General features: G+C 38.0%; 1 protein-coding gene across 1 annotated transcript in view; it reads right to left on the reverse strand.

Annotated features, from left to right (window-relative positions):
* The window catches only part of LOC130838281 (zinc finger protein 665-like), a 74,341-nt gene that overhangs the window by 39,168 nt on the left and 9,631 nt on the right, over window positions 1-25,542 (reverse strand). Inside the window, exons 3-7 of the mRNA XM_057711138.1 lie at window positions 22,500-22,685; window positions 17,972-18,097; window positions 9,961-10,087; window positions 9,324-9,422; window positions 2,525-4,384 (exon numbers count right to left, since the gene is read on the reverse strand). Of these exons, the coding sequence (XP_057567121.1) occupies window positions 2,525-4,384; window positions 9,324-9,422; window positions 9,961-10,087; window positions 17,972-18,049 (2,164 nt within the window). The 5' untranslated portion in view covers window positions 18,050-18,097; window positions 22,500-22,685. The remainder of the gene's footprint in view (window positions 1-2,524; window positions 4,385-9,323; window positions 9,423-9,960; window positions 10,088-17,971; window positions 18,098-22,499; window positions 22,686-25,542) is intronic.

Raw genomic sequence — 25,542 nt, forward strand, 5'->3', positions numbered from 1 at the left:
ATTAATATCTGACCTCTATTAAATTCAATAAAAACTATTCTTAAAATCCCTGAGCAGATCATATAAGCGATAATGAATTTTGAACTAATAAAAGATAAAATGGATTTTCATCATTAACAGGCTAGAAAACAAGACAGGAACTGCATGTGGAGAAGCTGACAACAAAAGTCCTGACATTTGTAAAATCAATTCACTGAAAAGTAGACAAAATAGATTAAATTTACAAATCAGTAAGTTTTGCAGTTCTTAGTAACCATGAAAAAATTTGAAATTACCAGTTTTCATCTAACATTTCTAAATTCCTTGAAAGACATGCATACAAATACTTATACACGTACATTTCCTTCTTAGGTTTGTTACTGCTAAAGTATACCTTCATATATTTATATATTGCATTCAATGTATGTCAAGGCCATGAAAAACTGGGTTTGTTAAGCCTAGACAAGGAACATGTACAAAGAAACATATAGGGTAAATTATAAAATATTAGCTCAGAATGATACAAATGTTTTTTCATTATATTTGTTGTGACTTTGTTAAATTTATTAGTTAAAACTAGTTCTTAGCAGAGAAGAGTATCAGTGGAATAAAAGACCATAACAAAAACTGAAGTAGGTGAGTTTATCACTCAAGGTCAAGAGAGAATTAACAGCAAGACTTGAGGGCCCACTGAGAGCAGTCAAGGCAAGAACCAGGCAGAGAAAGTGGCTGTACTTGGGGTTCAAGCCTTTATAAGTGACACTGGGTGAAGTGCCCTGGGCTTCCCAGATCAATTATGCATTGGTCAGCCCAAAACAAGATAAGCAGGATATTGCTGAGCTCGACGAGGATGTCACTGAAGGGCTGCCTGTGAAGTGGAACCTGGGATTCAGCAAGACTGTTGATCTCAGGGAAGGTTGTTATCTAGTGCATGTGCTACAGGACTGGTTGATGTGAGGTCCAGGCACCTGCAGGCTGCCTGCCTACACAACACGGATGCTGAGGCAGAAACATCATAGAGCAGTTTAGGGAAACTCTCAACAACCCTCCTGTATAACCCTTGTTATTATGACCACCACAACGTCCCAGTAGTTACAGAAAGGGGGAAAAGATACAACGTAGAAATATGGAAATTATATGGCATTATTTCAGGTTTAAGGCCAGAAAGGACACTAATGGCTACAGATGCCATGCCACAGTGTTACCAAATACTTGTTCCAATCTCTTCCCTGCAACCTTAAATAATGTGGGAGACGTGAATGTTGGAGGTGGACTAACACTTCATTCATTACACAGGAGCTGTAACAGTTAAAATCCATTCAGTGTTATTAATAAACATATATTAATTTCACACACAATCCAAATAAAGCCTTTTACAATTCACTGTGTTTTCCTTAATCAAAATACACATTATAAACATACAGTTCCATTTTTATTCCTCTGATATAATGATCTGGGAATTGTGATTTCTATGGTTCACAAAACAGAGGCTAATCATTTAGTAAACATGGACATACATTAATTTTATGACTTTTCCAGGAAGGCTTTGCTATACTTTTCTTGGCGTCAGGGAAGACGTCTTTATTTCAACCATGTCAAGAAATATTCATGACATCTGCCTGTTGATGTTACAAAGATACATCAGAGTTTAGTGATGTCATTGTGTTATCGTTAAAAAGCAAGCAACATTATTTAAAATTTAGAACAAACTTTTGTCTTACTTTAATACATGGAATGATTCCCTGAACACTTCCATTATGGGGACCTATAGGGATGTTTGAAATCAATGACAAACACCTCCAGTGAGATGTTCATTGTACATTTTACATTACGGTGTCCTTAATTTTCTAATGCAGGGGTCCCCAACCCCTGGGCCATGGACGGGTATGACACAGCAGGAGGTGAGCAGCTGGCAAGCTAGTGAAGCTTCATCCCCTGGTCCCCATCACTCCCATTACCTCCTGAATGGCCCTCCACATCACAGGCCGTGGAAAAATCTTCCTACACAAAACTGGCCCCCGGTGGGAAAAAGGTTGGGGACCGCTGTTGCAATGGAGAAGTAAATATAAATGATTTCCACCTCATATAGAAGGGCTTCTCCCACCTCTGAGGCAGCAACAATCATAAACATCAGTTCACACACACACTAGACACAAAGCACAGCGTGTGGTAATCTGTGAGTTTAATTACATTCCTTTTGGTTTTCAGAGAATCTCAAATCTTGTCATTATAAACTAGGATAGAGTAATAATCACTGTACCTGTACAAATATCTACCCCTTCATCTTGGAATCCACACAACAATATCAATTTTCCACGTGTTGTATCTATTGAAGACTTACTGTCATATTCTCATTGAGACTAATCAGAGAAGATGTATTGACAAATGATTTCTAGCGTGACATATTTACTTAGATTTCATTTTTGATTAAATACCTTTCTACATTGTTTACATCATTCAAATACCTTTTCTGTATGTACTCTCTGTTGTTTTCTACAGTGTATATTTTGAACAAACCTCTTTTATCACTTATTCCATTTGTAATGTTTCTTTCCAGTATGTACTCTCTGATGTCGAGTGAGGTGACAGCTCTGCTTAAAGCCTTTCCCACACTCTATACATTTATAAGGTTTTTCTGTACCATGAACAATCAGATGTCGAGTAAGAGTTGAGCAACTGTTAAAGGCTTTGCCACATTCTATACATTTATAAGACTTTTCTGCATTATGAATTCGCTGATGTGTACTAAGATTTGAGCTCTGATTAAAGGCTTTCCCACATTCTCTACATTTATAAGGTTTCTCCCCAGTATGAATTCGCTGATGTTTAGTAAGATCTGACTTGTGATTAAAGGCTTTGCCACATTCTATACATTTGTAAGGATTCTCCCCAGTATGAATTCGCTGATGTCGAGTTAGGCTTGCATGCCAGTTAAAGGCTTTGCCACATTCTATACATTTATAATACTTTTCTTCATTATGAACTCGCTGATGTCTACTAAGATTTGAGCTCCGATTAAAGGCTTTCCCACATTCTCTACACTTATAAGGTTTCTCCCCAGTATGAATTCGCTGATGTTGAGTAAGATCCGAGTTGTGATCAAAGGCCCTGCCACATTCTTTACATTTGTAAGGTTTCTCCTGAGTATGAGTTCGCTGATGTCGAGTTAGGCTTTTATGGCACATAAAGGCCTTGCCACATTCTCTACATTTATAAGACTTTTCTTCATTATGAATTCGCTGATATTGATTAAGGCTTGAACTGTGGATAAAGGCTTTGCCACATTTTGTACATTTGAAAGGTTTCCTTCCAGTATGAATTTGTCTCTGTCTACATACATATGATGATGTACTAAAGACTTTTCCACATTCATTACACTTATAATGTTTCTGCCTCACTTGAATACTCTGATGTTGAGTAAGTTTTGAAGATTGGTTAAAAAGTTTACTATATTCACTACAATTATATGTCTCCTCTCCAATAGGAATACTCTTATGTGTAGTAAGATTTGAGCTTTGATGAAAGACATTCCTACATTCACTACTTTGGGTATTACTGTCTGAAAATTGAGGTCGTTGATGTTTCATAAACTTTGAGTCTTGGTCAACATCACACCCAGTTTCATTGCATGAATAGCTTCTCACTCCTTTAGAAATTCTGCTGTAATTATTGAAGGTAGAGCTCTTGCTTAAGGCCTTACTCATTTTATTCCACATGAAAAGTTGGTCCACATGAACTGCACCATGGTATGTACTGAACAATGATGGTTGGATTAAGTCTCCCCCATTATTATCAACATTACAGAAAATGGAACAAGGAGAAAATATCTGTTGGTTGAAGAATAAGGAACCCTTGTTGAAGGATCCTTGCAATTGATTATATTTGGATTGTTTTTCCTCATTTTTAAACTTCTGGTTTTCAGGCATGTTTGAATGCATGTTTAACTGAAGCCCATGTTCAGAAAGGTTTGAATGCATGTTTAACTGAAGCCAATGTTCAGAAAGGTTTGAACGAGGATTTGCAGTAGAGACTAGATAACTTTCCAGATTTTCCAAATTTCCTTTCAGAGAACTTATACGTTTCAAAAAATGATGTGGGTCTTTGCTTACAAACATACATTTCTCTACAAATGTAAATGACTTAAATGGGTGTTTTCCCCAATTTGATTCATAGCCTTGATTTCTTTTGCCTGTCATGTTTGCATTATGGGAAACTGTCCCAATTTGGTTTTGTCCATAATGACATCCTCTCTGCCCTTCACATGGCCTCGTAGATTCCCAGTCTTCCGTGAAGTATAATTCTCCAAGGCTACATCTTTTATATTTTCCCAGCATCACTTTTCGGAATAAGTCTTCTAAGCCTGGCTTTTTGGACATCAAACACTGGATTTCATGAGAAGGCACAGCTGAAAGATACCAAATAGCAAGTTATTCTTCTACTATTCTCAGTGAATATACTTTGCAATTTATATAAAATTGATGACCTCTTAGCTAAATTAAGAATAAAATAGAGATGACTCAAATAAAATCAGAAGTGAAAGGAGACATTTTAAGTGATATCAAAGACATAAAAGCAATTATACGAAACTATTATGAATAATTATATGCCAACACACTGGATGCTTTGAAAACATTTGTGAATTTCTAGAAAGATACACACTACATTGACATTAGCATAAATGGATAAAAAATTACAACAAACCTACATTATTAAGTAGACTTAAAAATTATAAAAATTCCCAACAAAGGATATCCGTCATCTTTATGAAATAACTGGGTAACTCCAAAACCATTTCAAGAAAAATTAATACCAACTCTCAAAAAATGTTTCCAAAGTATGAAGGGAAGCAAAATTATCAAAACACTTCCCATGAAGCCAGTGTTAATATTTTTGTTTTTAATTTTTAAAAAATACATTATGGTATATACCCTTTCTCTCCTTTATTTATTTTTTTAATATTTATTTTTATTTTTTTCTTGGGTTGTGCCTGTTATTAGTTGTGGCACATGGGTTCTTTTCAGTTGCTGCATGTGGGATCTAGTTCCCTGACCAGGGATCAAAACTGGGCCTCTGCATAGCAAGCGTGGAGTTTTAACCACTGGACCAGCAGGGAAGTCCCTCAGTATCATTTTCAAACAAAGACACTACAAATTAAACAAACACACACACACACACAAAGTACAAGACAGTATCTGGGATGAATAGTGATGCAAAAGTCCTTAATAAGACACTGGAAAAATAAATTCAGAAGCACATGTAAAGTATTATATACAATGAAAAATTCAAAACTATTTGGAGACTGTAAGGTTGTTGCAATAAATTCAAATTTTTAAAATTATATTAAGAGCATATGCACAGAATGAAGGTCATGCCACACAATTATATAAAATGATGCAGATAAACAAACAATAGTCAGGAATCCATCATTAAAACCCCAAATTAGCAACTGACAAAAAAAAAAGAATGTAATAAAGATCTCATACACAAAGATGAGTTACCATCATATTCAATAGTGAAAGACTGAAAACTACTTCTCTATATTCATTTAAGAATCCACATGCTCACCATTATCATTCAATATAGTAATGGGTTTTGCACTCAAAACGATCAGGAAAAAGGAGAAAAAAGAAAAGTTGCTGAAACCAGAAAGGAAGGAGTAAAAGATCTCTGTTCACAGATGAAAAAAATCCTATATAGAAAACCCTCAACCAACAGGATAAAAAAAAGAGAGAGAGAGAGAGAGACATCATAAAGAAACTTAGCAAAAATCAAACAAAAATTTGTTGTGTATTTATACATTAACAGAAAATAATCCAAGAAAAATACTGAGACTATATTTTCTTTTCAACTAGCATTAAGGAGAATAAACTATTCAGAGTTAACTTAATAAAGGTAGTCAAACACGTGTGAGATAAAAATCATCAAATATTCCTGGAAATAAGTAGAGAACATATGAATAAACAAACACACATTCCATATTGCTGGACTGGGGTATTTAATATCAGTCATTGTCAGTACTACCAAAGCTGATGAATTGCTTTGAAGAAATCTCTTTCACAATGCCTACAACTTTGGCAAAAATGGAAAAGCTCCTTCTAAAATGAAGGTGGGATATCACAAACTACTAAATATCCAAAAAGTAAAAAGTTGGAAACACAACACTTCCTGATTTGAAAACATACTACACAGCAATAGTTACCGAAAATGGATACTACAAACATACAAACAGAATAATGGATCAGCATAGAGAGCACAGAGAGACGCTCCTGTGTTACCATAAAACAATCCTCAATAAGGGTGTCTACTGGACACTGTTGGAAATGGATTGTTTCTGAAATGGTGTTGGGAAAGCTGGATTTCCACATGCGAAAGAATGATGCTGAATCCTTACCTGATACTACATATAAATGTTAACTCAAAAAGGATTGAAGATAAATATAAACCTATAACTATACATCTCCTAGAAGAAAACAGAGAGGGAAAAGCTCTATGACATTTCACCTGGCAATGGTTGTTTGCATACGAAACTAAAAGCTCAGGCAAAAAAAGCAATAGTCAACTGGGATGACATCACATGTAAAAACTTCTGCACAGTAGAGGAAACAATCACTGGGGTGCACAGACAACCTGCTGAAGGAGAGAAGACTTTTACAAAGCATGTATCTGATAAGGAGGGGAAGTCCAGAATATATAAAGAACTCCTAAAACACAACATAAAGAAACAAACAACATGATATATGGACAAAGCATTTATAGACATTGCTCCCAACAAGATATCCAAATGGACAAGACACACGTGAAAGATGAAGATCAAAACTGGCAATAATTAGAGAAATAAAAACAGAGCCACAATGAGGTACCTCCCATCCACTAGAGTGACTACTATCAAAGAAAAAATATATATGCATCAAATGGTGGCAAGGATCTGGAGAAATTGGAATCCTTATGCACACTTACAGGAAATACAAAATGGTGCCACCACACTAAAAAACTGTAGGAAGGTTTATCACAAAATTAAAATTAGAAGTATAATAGGATCCAGCCATCCCACTTCTGGGTATACAAACAAAAGACTTCAAAGGAGGATGTGCAAGAGATATTTGCACATGCAGGTACATTGTAGCATTATTCATAAGACCATTAATAGACTGAAGCAACTCAATATTTCTGGATACCTGAATAAACAAAATATGGCATATACATACAATAGATAATTACTTAGATTTTGAAAAGAAAAATTCTTGTCACATGATACAACATGTGATCCTTGAAGATATTACGTTGTGAGATATGAGTCACACTATATGATTCCACTTATCTGAGTAACAAAATGTCGTCAAATTCATAGAAAAAAAAATGGAATGGTAGTTGCCAGGGGTTGGAGTCAAACAAAATGAGGAAGGGGTTGTTTATGGAGTATTGAGTCAGTTTTGCAAGAGCAACATTTTCAGAGCTTAGTGGCACAACAACAAGAATATACTTGGCACACTGGACTGTAGGTAAAAATGCTTCACATGGTATATGTTATGTTGTTTTCCCACAATTAAAGATTAAACTAATAACAAAATAGAATCGTAAAAGTGTTCAAAAATTACTTTCAATTCAAAATGTATCTCAAATAGAAAGATGATATAAAATCATCAATAAATAGAGGTGAAATTTAGACTATTTCCTGAACTACTCACCAACAGAACAAAACAAACACCGATCTTTAACCCAAAGAGAACAAAAGTAGGTAAGTCATGAACACAGTAGGGATAATAGATAAACATACAATTATGTAGCTTTTTACCAATACACATGGGAGATTCAAACTTGACTTCAACACCGCACTGTCTTAAGTGTACTGAATTGAAAATTGTCATTTACATTCTTGTCATAGAAGTACAAACCAAATGCGGTTAACTAATTTGGGATAACCTGTCATAAAAAGGAAGCCGATTGGCACGAAGTGGCTAAATAGGAATAAGAAAAAACTCACTCCCCAAACTTCTGAACACAACATACTTGAAATATTAAAACAGTCTCCTTATAAATAATTGGAATTTTCAACTGTGACTGTGCATCCACAAAAAGCAACCACTGTGAATAACTGGCATGTGTCGCACAGCAGGAGAATCTCACAGGAATTGCTTCACAACCACTCATTACAAGCTATAATGATTCTGCCTGTGGGCTAACCATCAACGTCTGGTCCTGAGGCTGGGGGGGAGGCGCCGGGGCGGCGAAGGGGAAGCTGGGATGAAGTGAGAGTAGCACTGACATATATACCCTACCAGATGTAAAACAGATGGCAAGTGGGAAGCTGCTGCATAACACAGGGAGATCAACCTGATGATGTGTGACTACTTAGAGGGCTGGGATAGGGGGGTGGCAGGGAGTCAGGGGAGGGAGGGGATATGGGGATATATGTATAAATACAGCTGATTCACTTTGTTGTACAGCAAACACGGGCAAAGCAGTGTAAATAATTATCCCCCAATTAAGAGCTTCAAAAAAAAACAACAAAAAATGAAACCAAAAAAACCTCTAATGAAAAATTTCAATGAATCTGCATTCAAATGACACAGAAATTTTTCATGTTATTAACATATTGTTCTTATATATGCAGAAAATACCAAGGATGTAACCCATTCTAAGTAGGAAAAATAAAACCCTCTTAATAAAGAACATGAAAGCTGTAAAATACTCAGAGAATCTATGATGTACACATTAAACATCTGTGATTAAATTCTACCATGATTCAGACACACAGAGAAAGTAAATAAAAACTACTAATGATTATTTTTGGTTTGAAGTAATCTTAAATTTATGATCCAAATATTTTCATTAATAAATGGTGACTACTAATTAATCATTTAAATCACTTCTTACCACACATGTTTTTATTTGAGCATGTTCTATTAAGTCTTTTAAATCTAAAATCATAGATGATCTGGACAAAGAACTAATTGAGAAAGTGAGAACCTATAGGAAACAGTCATGGGAAACTCCATAACAAACAAGATAAACTGATAAAGTAACAGTTATTAAGAAATTAAATAAGAATTGAGATGTGAAAATATGGTGGCAATGTTGTATGCTTCTGTATGACAATGATTTATTTAAGAATTCTAGACTGGGGCAGGGAGGGTGGGGGGGACTCGAGGGGGGGGCGTCAAGGAAGGGAGGGAATATGGGGATATGTGTATAAAAACAGTTGATTGAACCTGGTGTACCCCCCAAAAAAATAAAATAAAATAATAATTAAAAAAAAAAAAAAAAAACCATATGACAAAGTATGACTTCCTCCATGATTCTTGGACCTCTCATCTCAGGCACCTGCTCCCTCCTTTCACACATACCTGTAGGGTGTAGGGCTGTTGTCTCCATGTTCTTTACATCCCAGGGATCTTTGATGTACTCCAATAAGGTGACCAGGTCTGGCTTAGAGTCAAGAAGTCCTGTTCATGAGGAAAACAACATATGGGTTGATGGAAATTCATCAGTTTACACTCCAGTGTGTGCTCAGGTGAGAAGAGAAGGCATCCTAGAATGTTAATAGAGTCTAGAAAACTATTTCCCCAAATACTTGATTGAAAGCATCTTTAGGGTACTAACAAATACATAAAACTCACATCCTGAGACTTTGGTCAAGCACTACTAAGTGAAAAGTAAACACTGGAAATTGAAATTTAAGATGAGAGAAGCACTATTTTATACCACCAAACTTACAGAATTACCACTAATCTAGAAAGAATGAGGCAGATCACCTCAACTAAGAGAAAGGTTAGAATTGTGATGAAGAAAGAGAAAGGTTAGAACTGTGATGAATCATCATGAAGTCTTTCGTTCTAAACTCAGAAATTTCCATTTTTTTCCTAGAAAGCAGGGATCTGAAATTCTATTGTAGGAAGCAGACGATTTCAGGAGGCCTTCTAGAAATGAAGAAATCAGAACCCTGTGGGTGGATAAGGAACTCTGGAAGGAAGTGATCCTCACCCAAGGAGGCCAGGTTCCTGTAGTTCTCTAACATCACATCCCTGTACAATTCCCGTTGCTTGAGGTCCAGGCAGTCCCACTCCTCTGCAGAGAAATCTATGGCCACATCCTGGAAGGTCAACAGTCCCTGAAATAAAAAGGACATATAGCATGTGGCCATGGAAAGACTTCATAATGTGTCCCAAGACAAAAACAGCAAGGTAAGGGAACTGGTTTGATTTAGGAGAGTGTCTGCTATTGCACAATAAGATAACTTTTTACACAGTAATATTCTCATTTCTAACCCCAAGAAAAGAGGATAACATATGATCCACAAAATCACCATAGAGATTCTTCTTCTCTGGAAAAGAAATTATAAAATGATGACATCAACAAGGCATATGCCTGTTTTGAGTGTTGTACTTCTGTTAGATAGGATAAACAGTCTATGAAGCAAAGGAGGAATACTTTTAAAAAGCAGATTCTGATTCAAAAGTTCCGTGGTGGGGCCAGCATTCCACATTTTGAACAAGCTCAGTTTTACCATGTGATGCCAAAATCTCTGGTCCATGAATGCTCATTGTGAATAGCGCAAACGTAGAACAGCAAGTTGAGAATTCATAGCTCATGTTCAACTTTAAGTGTTTCATGGATTTCACAGGTCTATTAGAAGAGTAACCGTAGCAGCAACAATCCTTTTGATTATTTAGAATATACGAGGGTGTGTCAAAAATTATCCGCACTCCACTTATATTCAAACTTTTGTTGCCTGCTGTCTCATCAGCACTTTTCACTTTCCATTCAAGGCTACTGTCTCCCCAGTTACTGCTGTGCAGGTGTGAATGTGTGACGTCAGTTCATTTGTAACTGTGGTGCGAGACAAAACGGATGCCCCATTTGTGATTTGCATGATAGAAGAGCAGTGTGCAGTGATTTGTTTTATGGGGTCTGAGGGTGTCCCTGGTGCGGTTATTTACCAAAGACTTTGTATGCACACTTCTGCCCACACTGTCAAGACACTGCACAATCTTTGTTTGGAGGTGTTAAAGCATCCTCCCTATCATCCTGGTCTTGCTCCATCAGACTTTCACCTGCTTGGTCCCCTGAAAGCAGCCCTATGAGGATGAAGATTCACTTCTGTGGAAGAAGTGAAGACAGCAGTGCATGTGTAGCTCACAACTCAGCCTAAAACATTTTTTAATGAGGGAATACAAAAGCTTGTGGACAGATGGACAAAGTGTATTGAAAAACAAGGAGACTGTGTCACAAAACAATGCATTTGTCTTTTCGAGAGATTAATTAAAATAAATTCTACAGCCAAAGTGCAGGTAATTTTTGACTCCTCTTCGTAGCATATATCTTTCTAACAGTTTTTTATATACTTTTGAATGAGCCACATAAACAATTTAAGACCAGTAATATTGCTATTCCACAATTTTAAGAATATTTTGTCAAATGTATACAGTAGCACTTCGGTTTAACTTCAGTGTATCTGGACTAGAATTTATCTAAAGAGAACAAAGAGAAATACACAGAGAACTCTAATGAATGTTTCTAATAGTTTATATAACTGGTAAGAATGCCAAAAACAAGAAAAATGGATGAAAAAATGTTAACATTTTCATGAACACAGACATACACTAAAATGGGAACTACATACCTATTAAAAGATATAGAGATGATACATCCATGTCAATAAACTCAAGATTATTTTAATGGGTTCTATCTTATACATCTCTTTGTGGAAGATACACTATATTTTAAAAGACACTACAGTGCAAACCCACACAACAATAAAGAATAAATTAGAGCTCCTGGTTTTGAATCTTTTATTTCTTGCAAATCTGGATCATTTGTGATGAGCTATGTTTTAGAAATATAACACAGTTGAACATACATTCATAATAGGATTCCTGTAAATATTTTGGAAAATACAAAGACGTGATAAGAAAACTACATCTGTGACGTGAGCATGAAGTATAATGGAAACTATCAGACCTGGGCTTGCATAATGAAAATCTCCACGCCCAAAACTAAGTATCTCTACTAAACACACGTGAATGTTCTTTTTCCAAATCAAAGAGAAACGAAGAGGATACAGAGTTTCTACACTACCTGTGGTAGCTTATGCAAATCCCTCAGTAAACATTCCAAGACCCTTACTAAAAATAATAGGGAAAGTTTTGAACCTATTAGTGCAGGAATCTCACAGAGGCATGTGAACCAGTGAACATCAAGTGACAGCAGGTGACCGAAGTGTGTATATAGAAGGACACATTATCACTGCTTGATATGGAAAATATGGAAATCATAATCTGAATCTATCAGAAAAATGTCAGTTTTGTGCAAATTTCAATTCATATATACCTCCCCTGTTCTGTATCCTAATAGGTTATTTAAAGAGTATGTCTTCCAATGCAAATCAAAACTACAATGAGGTATCACCTCACACCAGTTCGAATGGGTATCATCAGAAAATCTACAAACAGTAAATGCTGGAGAGGGTGTGGAGAAAAAGGAACACTCTTGCACTGCTGGTGGGAATGTAAATTGATACAGCCACTATGGAGAACAGTATGGAGGTTCCTTGAAAAACTAAAAATAGAACTACCATATATGACCCAGCAATCCCACTGCTGGGCATATACCCAGAGAACACCATAATTCAAAAAGACACATTAACTGCAATGTTCACTGCAGCACTATTTACAATAAGCAGGACATGGAAGCAACCTAAATATCCATCAACAGATCAATGGATCAAGAAGATGTGGTACATATATACAATGGAATATTACTCAGCTGTAAAAAGAAATGAAACTGGGACATTTGTAGAGACATGGATGGACCCAGAAACTGTCATACAGAGTGAAGTGAGTCAGAAAGAGAAAAACAAATATCGTATATTAACACATATATGCAGAATATAGAAAAATGGTACAAATCAACCAGTTTACAAGGCAGAAATAGACACAGATGTAGAGAACAAACATACGGACACCAAGTGGGCAAAGCAGGGAGGATTGAGGGGGGAATGAATTGGGAGATTGGGATACCAAATAGTACACTCTAAATATATGCAGTTTATTGTATGTTAACTGTATCTCAATAAAAGTTCTTAAAAAAATAAAATGAGTATGTTTTCCACCTCCTAGAATAATGGAAATATAAACAAAAATAAACAAATAGGACCTACTGAAACTTAAACGCTTTTGCACAGCAAAAGAAACCATAAACAAGACAAGAAGACAACCCTCAGAATGGGAGAAAATGTTTACCAATGAAGCAACTGACAAAGGATTAATCTCCAAATTTTACAAGCAGCTTATGCAGCTCAATATCAAAAAAGCCCAACAACCCAATCCAAACATGGGTGGAAGACCTAACAAATATTTCTCCAAAGAAGACATGCAGATGGCTACCAAACACATAAAAAGATGCTCAACATCACTGATCATGAGAAAAATGCAAATCAAAGCCGCAATGAGGTATCACCTCACACAGTCAGAATGGCCATCAACAAAAAAATCTAGAAACAATACATGCTGGAGAGGGTGTGGAGAAAAGGGAACTTCCTGCACTGATGGTGGGAACGTAAGCTGGTATACTCACTATGGAAAACAATATGGAGGTTCCTTAAAAAACTAAAACTAGAACTACCATATGACCCAATCATACCACTACTGGGCATGTACCCTTAGAAAACCATAATTCAAAAAGATACATGTACCACAATCTTCATTGCAGCACTATTTACAATAGCCAGGACATGGAAGCAACCTAAATGCCCGTCAAGAGATGAATGGATAAAAAAGATGTGGCACATACATATAATGAAATATTATGCAGCCATAAAAAGGAATGAAATTGAGTTATTTGTAATGAGGTGGATGGACCTAGAGTCTGTCATACAGAGTGAAGTAAGTCAGGAAAAGAAAAACAAATACTGTATGCTAACTCATATACACGGAATCTAAAAAAAATGGTACTGATGAACCCAATATCAGGACAAGAATAAAGATGCAGATGTAGAGAACGGACTTGATGACACGGCATGGGGGTGGGGTGCCAGGGACGGGTAGGGGAAGCTGGGACAAAGTGAGAGAGTAACATGGACATATATACACTACCAAATGTAAAATAGATAGCTACTGGGAAGCTGCTGCATAACACAGGGAGATAAACTCGATGATTTCTGATGATCTACAGAGGTGGGATAGGGACGGTGGGAGAGAGGCTCAAGAGGGAGGGGATATGGGGACATCTGTATAGCTACAGCTGATTCACTGTGTTGTACAGCAGAAACTGGCATAACGGGTAAAGCATTCATTCTAACCTCTTTTTCAAATATGCTTTTTACCTTTCATGTTCTCTCTTACAGGCTTCCTCAATCTTTCTAATATGGAAAAGCAGAGAATTTTCCACCATTTTGATTTGTCCTCCCTTTTGATTAACAACTCTATATTTAAACTGTTTCTATCTTATCACATTTTCCTATTATCATTCAAGAGAAACCAGGCCTCTCCTTTAAAACTGTGCTTAGACATTTTCTCAGCCAAAGATCCAACTACTCTACAACATACACCTTGCACAAAACACCAGGACAGAAACACAATTCAGTCAAGTTCTTTGCCACAATTTAACGACAACCACCTTTCCAATAACATCTTCCTCATTTCTGTCTGACACATCATCAGAATGGCCCTTGCTGTCCACATTTTAGCAACAATTTGTGGCAACATGAAGACCCTGAATAAAGAAAACAATCTTGAGAAAGAAGAAAAGAGCTGGACGAATCATGCTCCCTGACTTCAGGCTATACTGCAAAGCTACAGTCATCAATACAGTATGACACGAGCACAGAAACACACACAAAGATCAATGGTACAGAATAGAGAGCCCACAAATAAAGCCATGCATTTATGGTCAATAAATCCATGACAAAGGGAGCAAGAATATACAATGGAGAAAAGCCAGTCTCTTCTTCAATAAGTGGTCCTGCCATGAAAGCAACCTAAATGTTCATCAAGAGATGAATAGATAAAGATGATGAGGTACATATATATAATGGAACACTACACAGTCATAAAAAAAGAATAAAATAATGCCATTTGCAGCAACATGGTTGGACCTAGATATTATCATACTAAGTGAATTAAGTCTGACAGAGAAAGACAAATATCATATGGTGTGTGGAATCTTAAATACTGATAGACATGAGCTTCCCTACAAAACAGAAATAGACCCACAACATAGAAAACAAACTTATAGTCACCAAAGGGCATAGGAGTGGGTGGAGAGATAAATTAGGAGTCTGTAATTAACAAAGACACACTACTGTATATAAAATAGATAAACAGCAAGGACCTACTGTATAGCACAGGGAATGATACTCAATATCTAGATACTGAATATAATTATAATTACATTGAGTACAGTTATAATTTTAAATTAGTATAAAATTATAATTATAAGATTATACTATCCTTATGATATCCTAAAGGAAAAGTAATCTAAAGAATATATATATACATACACATATATGTAAATCACTTTGCTGTACACCTGAAAGTAACACAACATTGTAAACCAATTATACTTCAATTTAAAAAAAGTATTGAGACCTCATGATCTGAATCTGATAAAGTCAGTTTAAATTGGGTACACAATTGGGAAATACGTGTTTAAAAATCAAATGAGGACTTCCTAGTTGGTGCAGTGGTTAACAACCCGCCTGCCAATGCAGGGGACACAGGTTCGATCCCTGCCCCAGGAAGATATAACATGCCACAGAGCAACTAAGCCCATGCGCCACAACTAATGAGCCTGTGCTCTACAGCCTGTGAGCCACAACTATTGAGCCCATGTGCCACAACTACTGAAGCCCACACACCTAGAGTCTGTGCTATGCAACAAGAGAGGCCACCACAATGAGGAGCCCGCACACCACAATGAAGAGTAGCCACCGCTCACTGCAACTAGAGAAAGCCCACGTGCACAGCAATGAAGACCCAACACAGCCAATAAAATAAATGAATAAATTTTTAAAAAAATCAAATGATATTCTGAAAGAAATTAAAGAGCATGCAAATAAATACGAAGACATCCTGTGTTTGGTCCTTCCCTGGTGGTGCAGTGGTTAAGAATATGCCTGCCAATGCAGCGGTCATGGGTTCAATCCCTGGTTTGGGAAGATACTGCATGCTGCAGAGCAACTAAGCCTGTGTGCCACAAATACTAAGCCTGCACTCTAAAGCCTGCGAGCCACAAATACTCAACCCAAGTGCCACAACTACTGAAGCCAATGTGCCTAGACCCCATGCTCCACAATAAGAAAAGCCACCAGAGTTACAAGCCCGAGCACTGCAACGAAGAGTAGCCCCCATGAGTAGCACCGCTCGCTAGAACTAGAGAAAGCCCTTGCAGCAACGAAGACCCAACACAGCCATAAATTAATTAATTGATTAATAAATTTAATAAAAACTGAAACATCCTAGGTTCCTTCCAATCCTGTGGATTGGAAGCTTAACCATGTTAAAATTGTCCACAGGAACCAAAGAGATCTACAGATTCAATGTAATTTATATCAAAACCGCAAAGGCATTTTTTAACTGGAAAAAAAAAATCATCTTAAAATTCACATGGAGTCTCAAAGGACCCAAGTTGCCAAAACAAACTTGTGCAAGAAGAGCCAAGCTGGAGGCATCACATTTTCTGATTTCAAGACATATTACAACCTAGAGTAATAAGGCAGAGTGGCACTGGCATGAAGACAGACATACAGACTAATGGAAGAAAAAACATGATCCCAGAAATAAGCCAATCCATGTACAGCCAACTGATATCCCATAAGGGCGCCAAGACCACATAGTGAGGAAAGATTCTCTGTTTAACAAATACTGGTGGAATAACTGGATACCTACAGGCAAAAAAAATGAAATGTTTCCCTTCTCTTACACCATGCACCAAAATGAACTCAAAATGGATGAAATATGGAAACATAAGTCTGAACATATAAAACAACGAGAAGCAAGCAGGGGACATTTTCTTCACTTTGAACTTGACAATGATTTTGTGCATACTGCACAGGCAACAAAAGAAGGTTCCTGTTTCATTTCACCATGAAATGACAAGTGAGGGTGTCCCAGAGACTTAAGAAACTAGTGTTACCATGACGAGTCACAGTGAAATGAAACACTACACTCTTTAAAAATTGCACCTTGCAGATAATTTTACTGTAAATAAAGTCAAAGAGAAATCAGATTGTTGAAAATGTGTACATTTTATTCTCTCCAGATATGAGAACCATTCACCAATGGTGCCCTTCACTCTGTTGCCCTCTCCCTTGAATAAACAGAGAGCACACCCGGCCCCAGACCTGGAACAGCTGGATTTCACTGAAGGACAATTGGCAGGTTCATCTTGCCTATGAATATAGATGCCAGATTTTAAACTACTAATCAAAATGTAACCAACAATGAATTAAACTTTATTATGAACATATTCCCCAATAATGAATGACTGATTTACTTCCTCTAAACACTTTAAAATGGAAATTTTTACTTCTAAATAAATGAAGAAAATAAAATGCATTTCAAAGTAGTTTTAAAACTTCATAATTTGTCAACGATTCCCAGTCTTATATCATCCATTTCAAATCCCCCCTTTGGGGAGGGCAGGGGTAGAGCCAAATACTCTATGCATATCCTAGAAGCTTGTCAAAATTTGAGATTATTCATATCTTACACGTTATATGCATGCCATAAAAAATAAGACATTATTAATCCCAGATTTAAAACTCACCCAAAACTCCTAGATCATAACACAAAATCATTTAAAAATACTTAATATCATCTAATATCAGTTCATTTTCAAATGTTCCCAAATGGCCCACAAAATATAATCTGTTGCATGTATGTGCACTAAGAACATTTAACATGAGATCTATGCGCTTAAAAAAATTTTAAGTGTGAAATGCTTAAAACTATTAAGTACACACAAAATGTACAGCACAACTCTAGCACTTACTCACCTTGCATAACTGAAAATGTATTCTTTTTGAACAGCAACTCTTCATTTTTCCTTTCTCGCAGACGCTGGCAAGCACCATTCTCTTCTTCGTTTCTATGAATTGCACTATTTTGCTGGATTTATAAACCTGGATTTAAACAGAGTTTATATATAAAAAATTACTTCTTATAACCCTTAGGTTAAAAATGTATGTATGTAACATTTTATTATTAATTTAAAGGGAGAAATATCATTAAGTTAATAAAATGAATTTTAAGAGTTCGATAGAGGGACTTCCTAGGTGGCGCAGTGGCTAAGAATCCACCTGCCAGTGTAGGGGACACGGGTTCCATCCCTGCCCCAGGAAGATCCCACGTGCCTTGGAGCAACTAAGCCTGTGAGCCACAGCTGCTGAGCCTGCGGTCTAGAGCCCGTGAGCCACAACTCCTGAAGCCCACACGCCTAGAGCCTGTGCTCCACAAAAAGAGAAGCCACGGCAATGAGAAGCCCACGCACCGCAAGAAGAGTACCCCTTGCTCACCACAACTAGAGAAAGCCCGTGTGCAGTATTGAAGACCTAATGCAGCCAATAAATTACTTAAAAAAAAGATAATTACAACAGAATGTGCAGCCCATAAACAGACCCTCACATATCATAAATACTAAAATGACTGCGGTCTGAGAGGTCCAATAATTTCTAATGTCCATTTTAGTAGCTTTATGTTCTTCCTTTCACTTATGCTTTATTGAATATCCTTATCAGGTACTTTTCAGATTCCATAGCTCTGCTCATCATTTAAGGGATGGTGGACCGCACCGTTAATACACAATTTATTTTTAGGCAGATTAATACATAACTTATTTTTAGGCAGAAAAATCTATCAGGGAACCAGAGACTCCAGTGACACACTGCCAGGTAGGCTTGTCAGACCTCAGTATTTCCTGCTTCTTCCCTGTCTTCCTTGGGGGATCAGGGAAAAGAAAGAGCTTCTCCCAAACACTCCATCTCTTTGGGGACACCAACTAAATACACGCTGCAATTGTTTTTGGTAATTGTCAAATGGGGAAAAAAAATTCCCAAAATTGTTCACACGTCCCCAAGCCTGCACTGCCACTGCCGCTACAGGTGAAATGAAAATTGCAGGTCTGATGGGAGGTGAGGACACAGAATCACAAACTCATATCTAGGGTCTGGCTGCTTCCCTCCCACACATGCAGTGACAGAAGCAATCCTCACAGCGAATCCACCATCCTGGCAGCAGAAAGAATTCGGTTAAGTAGTTTCTATTTCAGGTTGAAGAACAGAGTCTGTAAGGGTAGAAAGCGCATCAGGAGTCTGGGAAAGCGATCATGTCAGAATAGGGGTTCTTCTGGGGTAGAATCTGCTGCAGTGCCAAAGGTACTGAGGAATGAGGAACATCCCAGAGGCATGGGCTGAGCTAGGAGAGGGAAATGGAAACAATGGCAACTCCAGAACCTACTCCAAACCCTGACGATTCTTTTGTGTGTCGCCTGCAGTGGAAGCGTTGAGTCTAAACCTTCTTAACGTAACTTAAAAAAAATTTTTTTTTATTTTATATTGGAGTATAGTTGATTAACAATGTTGCATTAGTTTCAGGTGTACGGGAAAGTGATTCATTTACACCTATACACGTATCTATTCTTTTTCAGATTCTTCTCCCATTGAGGTTGTTACAGAATATTGAGCAGAGTTCCCCGTGCTACACAGGAGGTCCTTGTTGGTTATCCATTTTCAATATAGTGGTTGGTACATGTCAATCCAACACTCCCTAACTATCCCTTACCCCCCACCCTTCCTCTAACCACAACTTCATTTTCTAAGTCTGTGATTCTGTTAATATAATCCTTTTTGACAGTGTTTGTTGGTGTTTCATCCAAGTGATCATGAAATTTGATTTTTAAAGTACTTAAGTATTATATCTTAAGATGCTTAAATCACTACTCCTCTCTTCAGTGTAGCTTGCAGAAATCATAGACTAAACGCAGCTTTATGAGAGGTGCACCTTTAACACTTCCACCCTTGTAATAAAGAGCAGGATGGATCTAGAGTCCTCACCTAATCCTTTACAGAAACAGTCCGTCTTAATGGTAGGTGCTGGAATAAACGTGTTTATCTTACCTGGGTCACGATACACGTAAGGGAGACATCGATTCTGTCTCTACTGACAGCATCTGTAGCCTGATGATTATGATGACACTCCTCCGTCTTCAAGGTGGTAAAAGAGCATTTTAGGAAAAGTAGCCCTGGATTTGCATGTTTCTGACAGAAGTGGTTAGGCTCAATATAATCTTGTAATATATGCTCTGCTTTAAAAATATTGAATTTCAATCCCAAGCTCAATGTTCACTTCTCTTTGACTTTATTTTCCACCACATAAAAACTTCGGGCTTCCCTGGTGGTGCAGTGGTTAAGAATCCGCCTGCCAATGCAGGGAACAGGGGTTCAAGCCCTGGTCCAGGAAGATGCTATATGCTGTGGAGCAACTAAGCCCATGTGCCACAACTACTGAAGCCCGTGCGCCTAGAGCCTGAGCTCCACAAAAAAGAAGCCAACACAATGAGAAGCCTGAGCACACCAACAAATAGCAGCCCTCACTCACCCCAAATAGAGAAAGCCCGTGTGCAGCAAAAAAGACCCAACACAACCAATAAATAAATAAATAAATTTATACAAAAGACAACAAACTTCATTAATCTCAACTAATAGTTTCACTTAATGCAGGTATGAAGAGATAAATTTGTCTCTTGTTAACAGCATATATATGGGTCTTGTTTTTGTATCCATTCAGCCAGTCTGTGCCTTTTGGTTGGTGCATTTAGTCCATTTACATTCAAGGTAATTATCGATATGTATCTTCCTATTGCCACTTTCCTAATTGTTTTGTTTTTGTTTCTGTAGGTCCTTTTCTTCTGTTTCCTGCTTAGAAAAGTTCCTTTAGCATTTGTTGTAGGGCTGGTTTGGTGGTGCTGAATTCTCTTAGCTGTTGCTTGTCTGTAAAGCTTTTGATTTCTCCATCGAATCTGAATGAGATCCTTGCTGGGTAGAGTATTCTTGGTTGTAGGTTCTTCCCTTTTATCACCTGAAATATATCATACGACGCCCTTCTGGCTTGCAGAGTTTCTGCTGAGAAATCAGCTGTTACCCTGATGGGAGTTCCCTTGTATGCTATTTGTCATTTTTCCCTTATTGCTTTTAATAACTTTTCTCTGTCTTTAATTTTTGTCAATTTGACTCCTATATGTCTTGGCGTGTTTCTCCTTGGGTTTATCCTGCCTGGGACTCTGCGCTTCCTGGACTTGAGTAGCTATTTCCTTTCCCATGTTAGGGAGTTTTCATTCAGCTAGAATCTCTTCCAGTATTTTCTCGGGTCCTTTCTCTCTCTCTTCTCCTTCTGGGACCCCTATAATGTGAATGTTGGTGCATTTAATGTTGTCTCAGAGGTCTCCTAGGCTGTCTTCCATTCTTTTCATTCTTTTTTCTTTATTCTTTTCCACATCAGTGATTATCACCATTCTGTCTTCCAGGTCACTTATTCGCCCTTCTGCCTCAGTTAATCTGCTATTGGTTACTTCTAATGTATTTTTCATTTCGGTTATTGTGTTGCATATCTGTTTGTTTGTTCTTTAATTCTTCTAGGTCTTTGGTAAACTTTTCTTGCAACTTTTTGATCTTTGCATCCAGTCTTTTTTCAAAGTCCTGGATCATCTTCACTATCACTATTCTGAATTCTTTTTCTGGAAGGGTGCCTATCTCCTCTTCATTTAGTTGTTTTTCCGGCGTTTTATCTTGTCCCTTCATCTGTTACAAAGTCTTTTGCCTTTTCATTTTCTCTGTCTTTCTGTGGCTGTGCCTTTCAGTTCCACAAGATGAAATACTGTTTATACTACTTGACTCTGCTGTCTGCCCTCCTGTGGAGGAGGCTGTGTAGGAGGCTCATGGGTGCTTCCTGATGGGAGGGACTGATGGTGAGATGGGCTGGGTGGGCGGAGCTCAGTAAAACTTTAATCTGCTTGTCTGCCAATGGGTGGGGCTTGAGGCGACCCAGCACTGGAGCTTACAGGCTCTCTGGTGGAGCTAATGGTGGACTCTGGAAGGGCTCATGCCAATGAGCGCTCCCCAGAACCCCTGCTGCCAGTGCCCCTCTCTCCTCGGTGAGCCACAGCTGCCCCCTACCTCTGCAGGCAACCCTCCAACACCAGCAGGTAGGTCTGGTTCAGTCTTCTATGGGGTCATTGCTCTTTCCCCCTGGGTCCTGGTGAGCACACTTTTTTGTGTGCCCTCCAAGAATGGAGTCTCCATTTCCCCCAGTCCTGTGGAGATCCTACAATCAAATCCCACTGGCTTTCAAAATCTGATTCTCTGGGGATTCTTCCTCCCTTTGCTGGACCCCCAGGTTAGGAAGCCTGACATGGGGCTCAGAGCCCTCATTTTAGTGAGTGGACTTCTGTGGTATAACTGTTCTCCAGCTTGTGAGTCACCCACCTAGCACTTATAGGATTTTACTGTAACGCAACTGTGCCCCTCCTACCGTCTCATTGTGGCCTCTCCTTTGTTTCTGGATGTGGGGTTTTTTTTTTTTTGGTGAATTCCAGTATCTTTCTGTGGATGATTGTTCAGCAGTAAGTTGTAATTCCACTGCTCTTGCAAGAGGGAGTGAGCCCACGTCCTCCTACTCCGCCATCTTGATTCCCACCAGAATAGATAAATTTGTGATCTGAAATGAAAATAGTAATAACTTTATCTCTCTGTCACAACATCACATCATTTATTAAAGTTACATGGCCCATAATTTAGGGTGAGGCATAAACTGTTTAATTATGCAATGTTACTCTTCATTTACTGTGATACATGGCATTGCACTTTGGTCCTGACATCAAAGAAAATGAGTCTTTCTGTGGACATCCTAATATTGTATTCACTAAATCCAATTTGGTTATGGGGCACATTCTTTTAGTACTATACATTCTACTATACAATCTACATTTCACTATAAATTCTAAAGCTTTATTCTTAATTGACATTGACTTACAGAATCAATCTTTATATATAACTAGAAGATTCTAAGACTAACATTATAAAACAGAATACAACACTTGACACTAAGATGTCAAGGTATAAGACACAAAACTAAATATAGACGTGAATTATTTGAAAACCCAGCTGTCTTGAGTTACTAGTATAACAAAGTGGTTATGGGCACAGTATTTGCTACCAGCCCTTTCCTAAGCAGTATGTGCATTATGCCTAAGTACTTTCCCTCTATTAAATAAAAATACCATGAGGCCATATCATACAGTGGTGAATATATTAAAATGGAACATACGTGCAATGTCCATACCAGTGATGCACTGAAAGTGTTATTTAAAGGTATTAACCTTTATATCATAACCTTGATATGATCAAAAATTGCAGGCTTTCTAACACACAAGAAACAATGTATGTGTTCTTTGAGCAAGAATTAAGAGTAAACGTAAACCAATGGATTACAATCGACATGACACATGCAACTCATGCCACAAATTCCCAGCGAGGACCTTCTGGCCATGAAGATGAAGATGAGTGCCTTGGAACTGGCAGCATGGCCTCCAGTAATATGGCAAAGGGAATGATCTTTTCATTCCAGGATAGAGCTGGAATCCTGGGGAATTTCTTTCTTCTCTACCACTATGTCTTCATTCACTGCACTGCATACAAGTTAAGGTGGACAGATTTCACCCTTTAACACTTGACCAGAGCCAGCTCCTTGGTTATTCTGTCTAAAGGAGTCACCAACACAATGGCAGCTTGGGGTGGACCCATTTGCTCAGTGACAGTGGATGCAAACTTGTTTTCTGTGTTCACAGAGGGCGCAGGGCTGTGTCCATTGGTACCACCTGCCTCCTGGGCATCTTCCAGTTCATCAAAATTAGCCACATGAACTCCAGGTGAGCAGAGATGAAAGGAAACGTTCCCAGGTACACTGGATAATCCAATTTGCTGTGCTGGATGCTATGCATGTTAATAAACTTAGTTGCTCCTATGTGCATAACTGGCAAATGGAGTGTCAAAAACAGCACAGAGAGAAAAGATTTCAGATACTGTTCTGCCGTCCTTCAGGACAAAGTGACAACCTCACTACTTACACCACTGTCATTGCTCCCTGATGTGTTATGCCTGGGGCTCATGCTCTGGGCCAGCAGCTCCGAGATCTTCATGCTGCACAAGCACAAGAAGAGGCTCCAATGCGTTTGTAGGACTAATGTTTCCACCAGGTGCCCGCCTGAGTCCAGAGCCACCCAAAGCATCCTCGTCCTGATGGGCACCTTTGTATCTCTTTATACCCTCTCCTCCATCTTTCACATTTCTTTGGCCATTTTCAATAACCCCATTTTATGGCTAGTGAACACCTCTGTACTAGCTGTGGCGTGTTTCCTACCTGTCAGCCCCTACATTCTGAAGCACTATGACTCCAGAGTGTCTTGGCCCTGCCTTTTCTGGACAAGGAATACAAAATGCTCTGTAATTATCAGGAAAATGTAAATTGTACATTTTTACAATATTTAGTTGTTTGTTGACTCATCTCTCTCATAGTCCTAAGCAGTGTTCTGAAGCAGTCACATAGGTGAGTGGTGAGACACACGGAACATTTTCCAGTAGTAAAAAGGAAACCATAATAATGACTGTAGATGAAAAGTTATGCTTTTATTACGTAGATATTTATATAATTACGTTATTCATGCCTATGATAGACAAGTTCAGACACTCTGCAATAATAAAATTTTGTTCTGAAACAACCTAGAGATTATGGAGAAATATTTAAATGTGTGACTTTCAATCTGACAAATTAAATGTTCCAGATGTTAACTAAGTGTGAGATTTTTATGAGAAATCCCATCATATGCCATGATCATTCAACAAACTGGAGGAAATAAAAAAACTGATCCAAGGAAAAATGAATTAGCCTGGCATCAAGCTGATGATATACTCAGTATCAGGTAGCAGAAAAACTGGAGACCAAGTTATGCATTTTGCACATGAGAACCTAGAAAATGATACTCTTTTGAAATATAAATGAATACTGAGGAGGGACATTACCATATTTTAAGAGTTTTGATGTGAAAAATGAGCATATTACACCAGATTGTGACAAAAGAGAACACAAAAACTTGTGTTTACTGAGTTATTAAGAGACATCAGACCAGATTCAAAAATATTACAACACATGGGAATGAACTACATGGATTCTGGATGTAAAAGGGGATTCTTCTGTATAGTGATTATGTCAGTTGTCCGTACCGGTAACAAGGGATTTTCAGGGCACAGTCTCAGGATTTCAAAGTGAGAAATAAGTGTATGGTGAAAGCTCTCATTACAATGAAGAATGGATTAAAAAAATCATTTGGAGGGACTTCCTAGGTGGCGCAGTGGTTGAGAATCTGCCTGCCCATGCAGGGGACACGGGTTCGATCCCTGCTCCAGGAAGATCCCACATGCCACGGAACAACCAAGCCCGTGTGCCACAACTACTGAGCCTGTGCTTTAGAGCCCGTGAGCCACAACTATTGAGCCCATGTGTTGCAACTACTGAAGCC

The sequence above is a fragment of the Hippopotamus amphibius genome, chromosome 16, assembly GCF_030028045.1.
Source record: "Hippopotamus amphibius kiboko isolate mHipAmp2 chromosome 16, mHipAmp2.hap2, whole genome shotgun sequence".
Lineage (NCBI taxonomy): Eukaryota > Metazoa > Chordata > Mammalia > Artiodactyla > Hippopotamidae > Hippopotamus > Hippopotamus amphibius.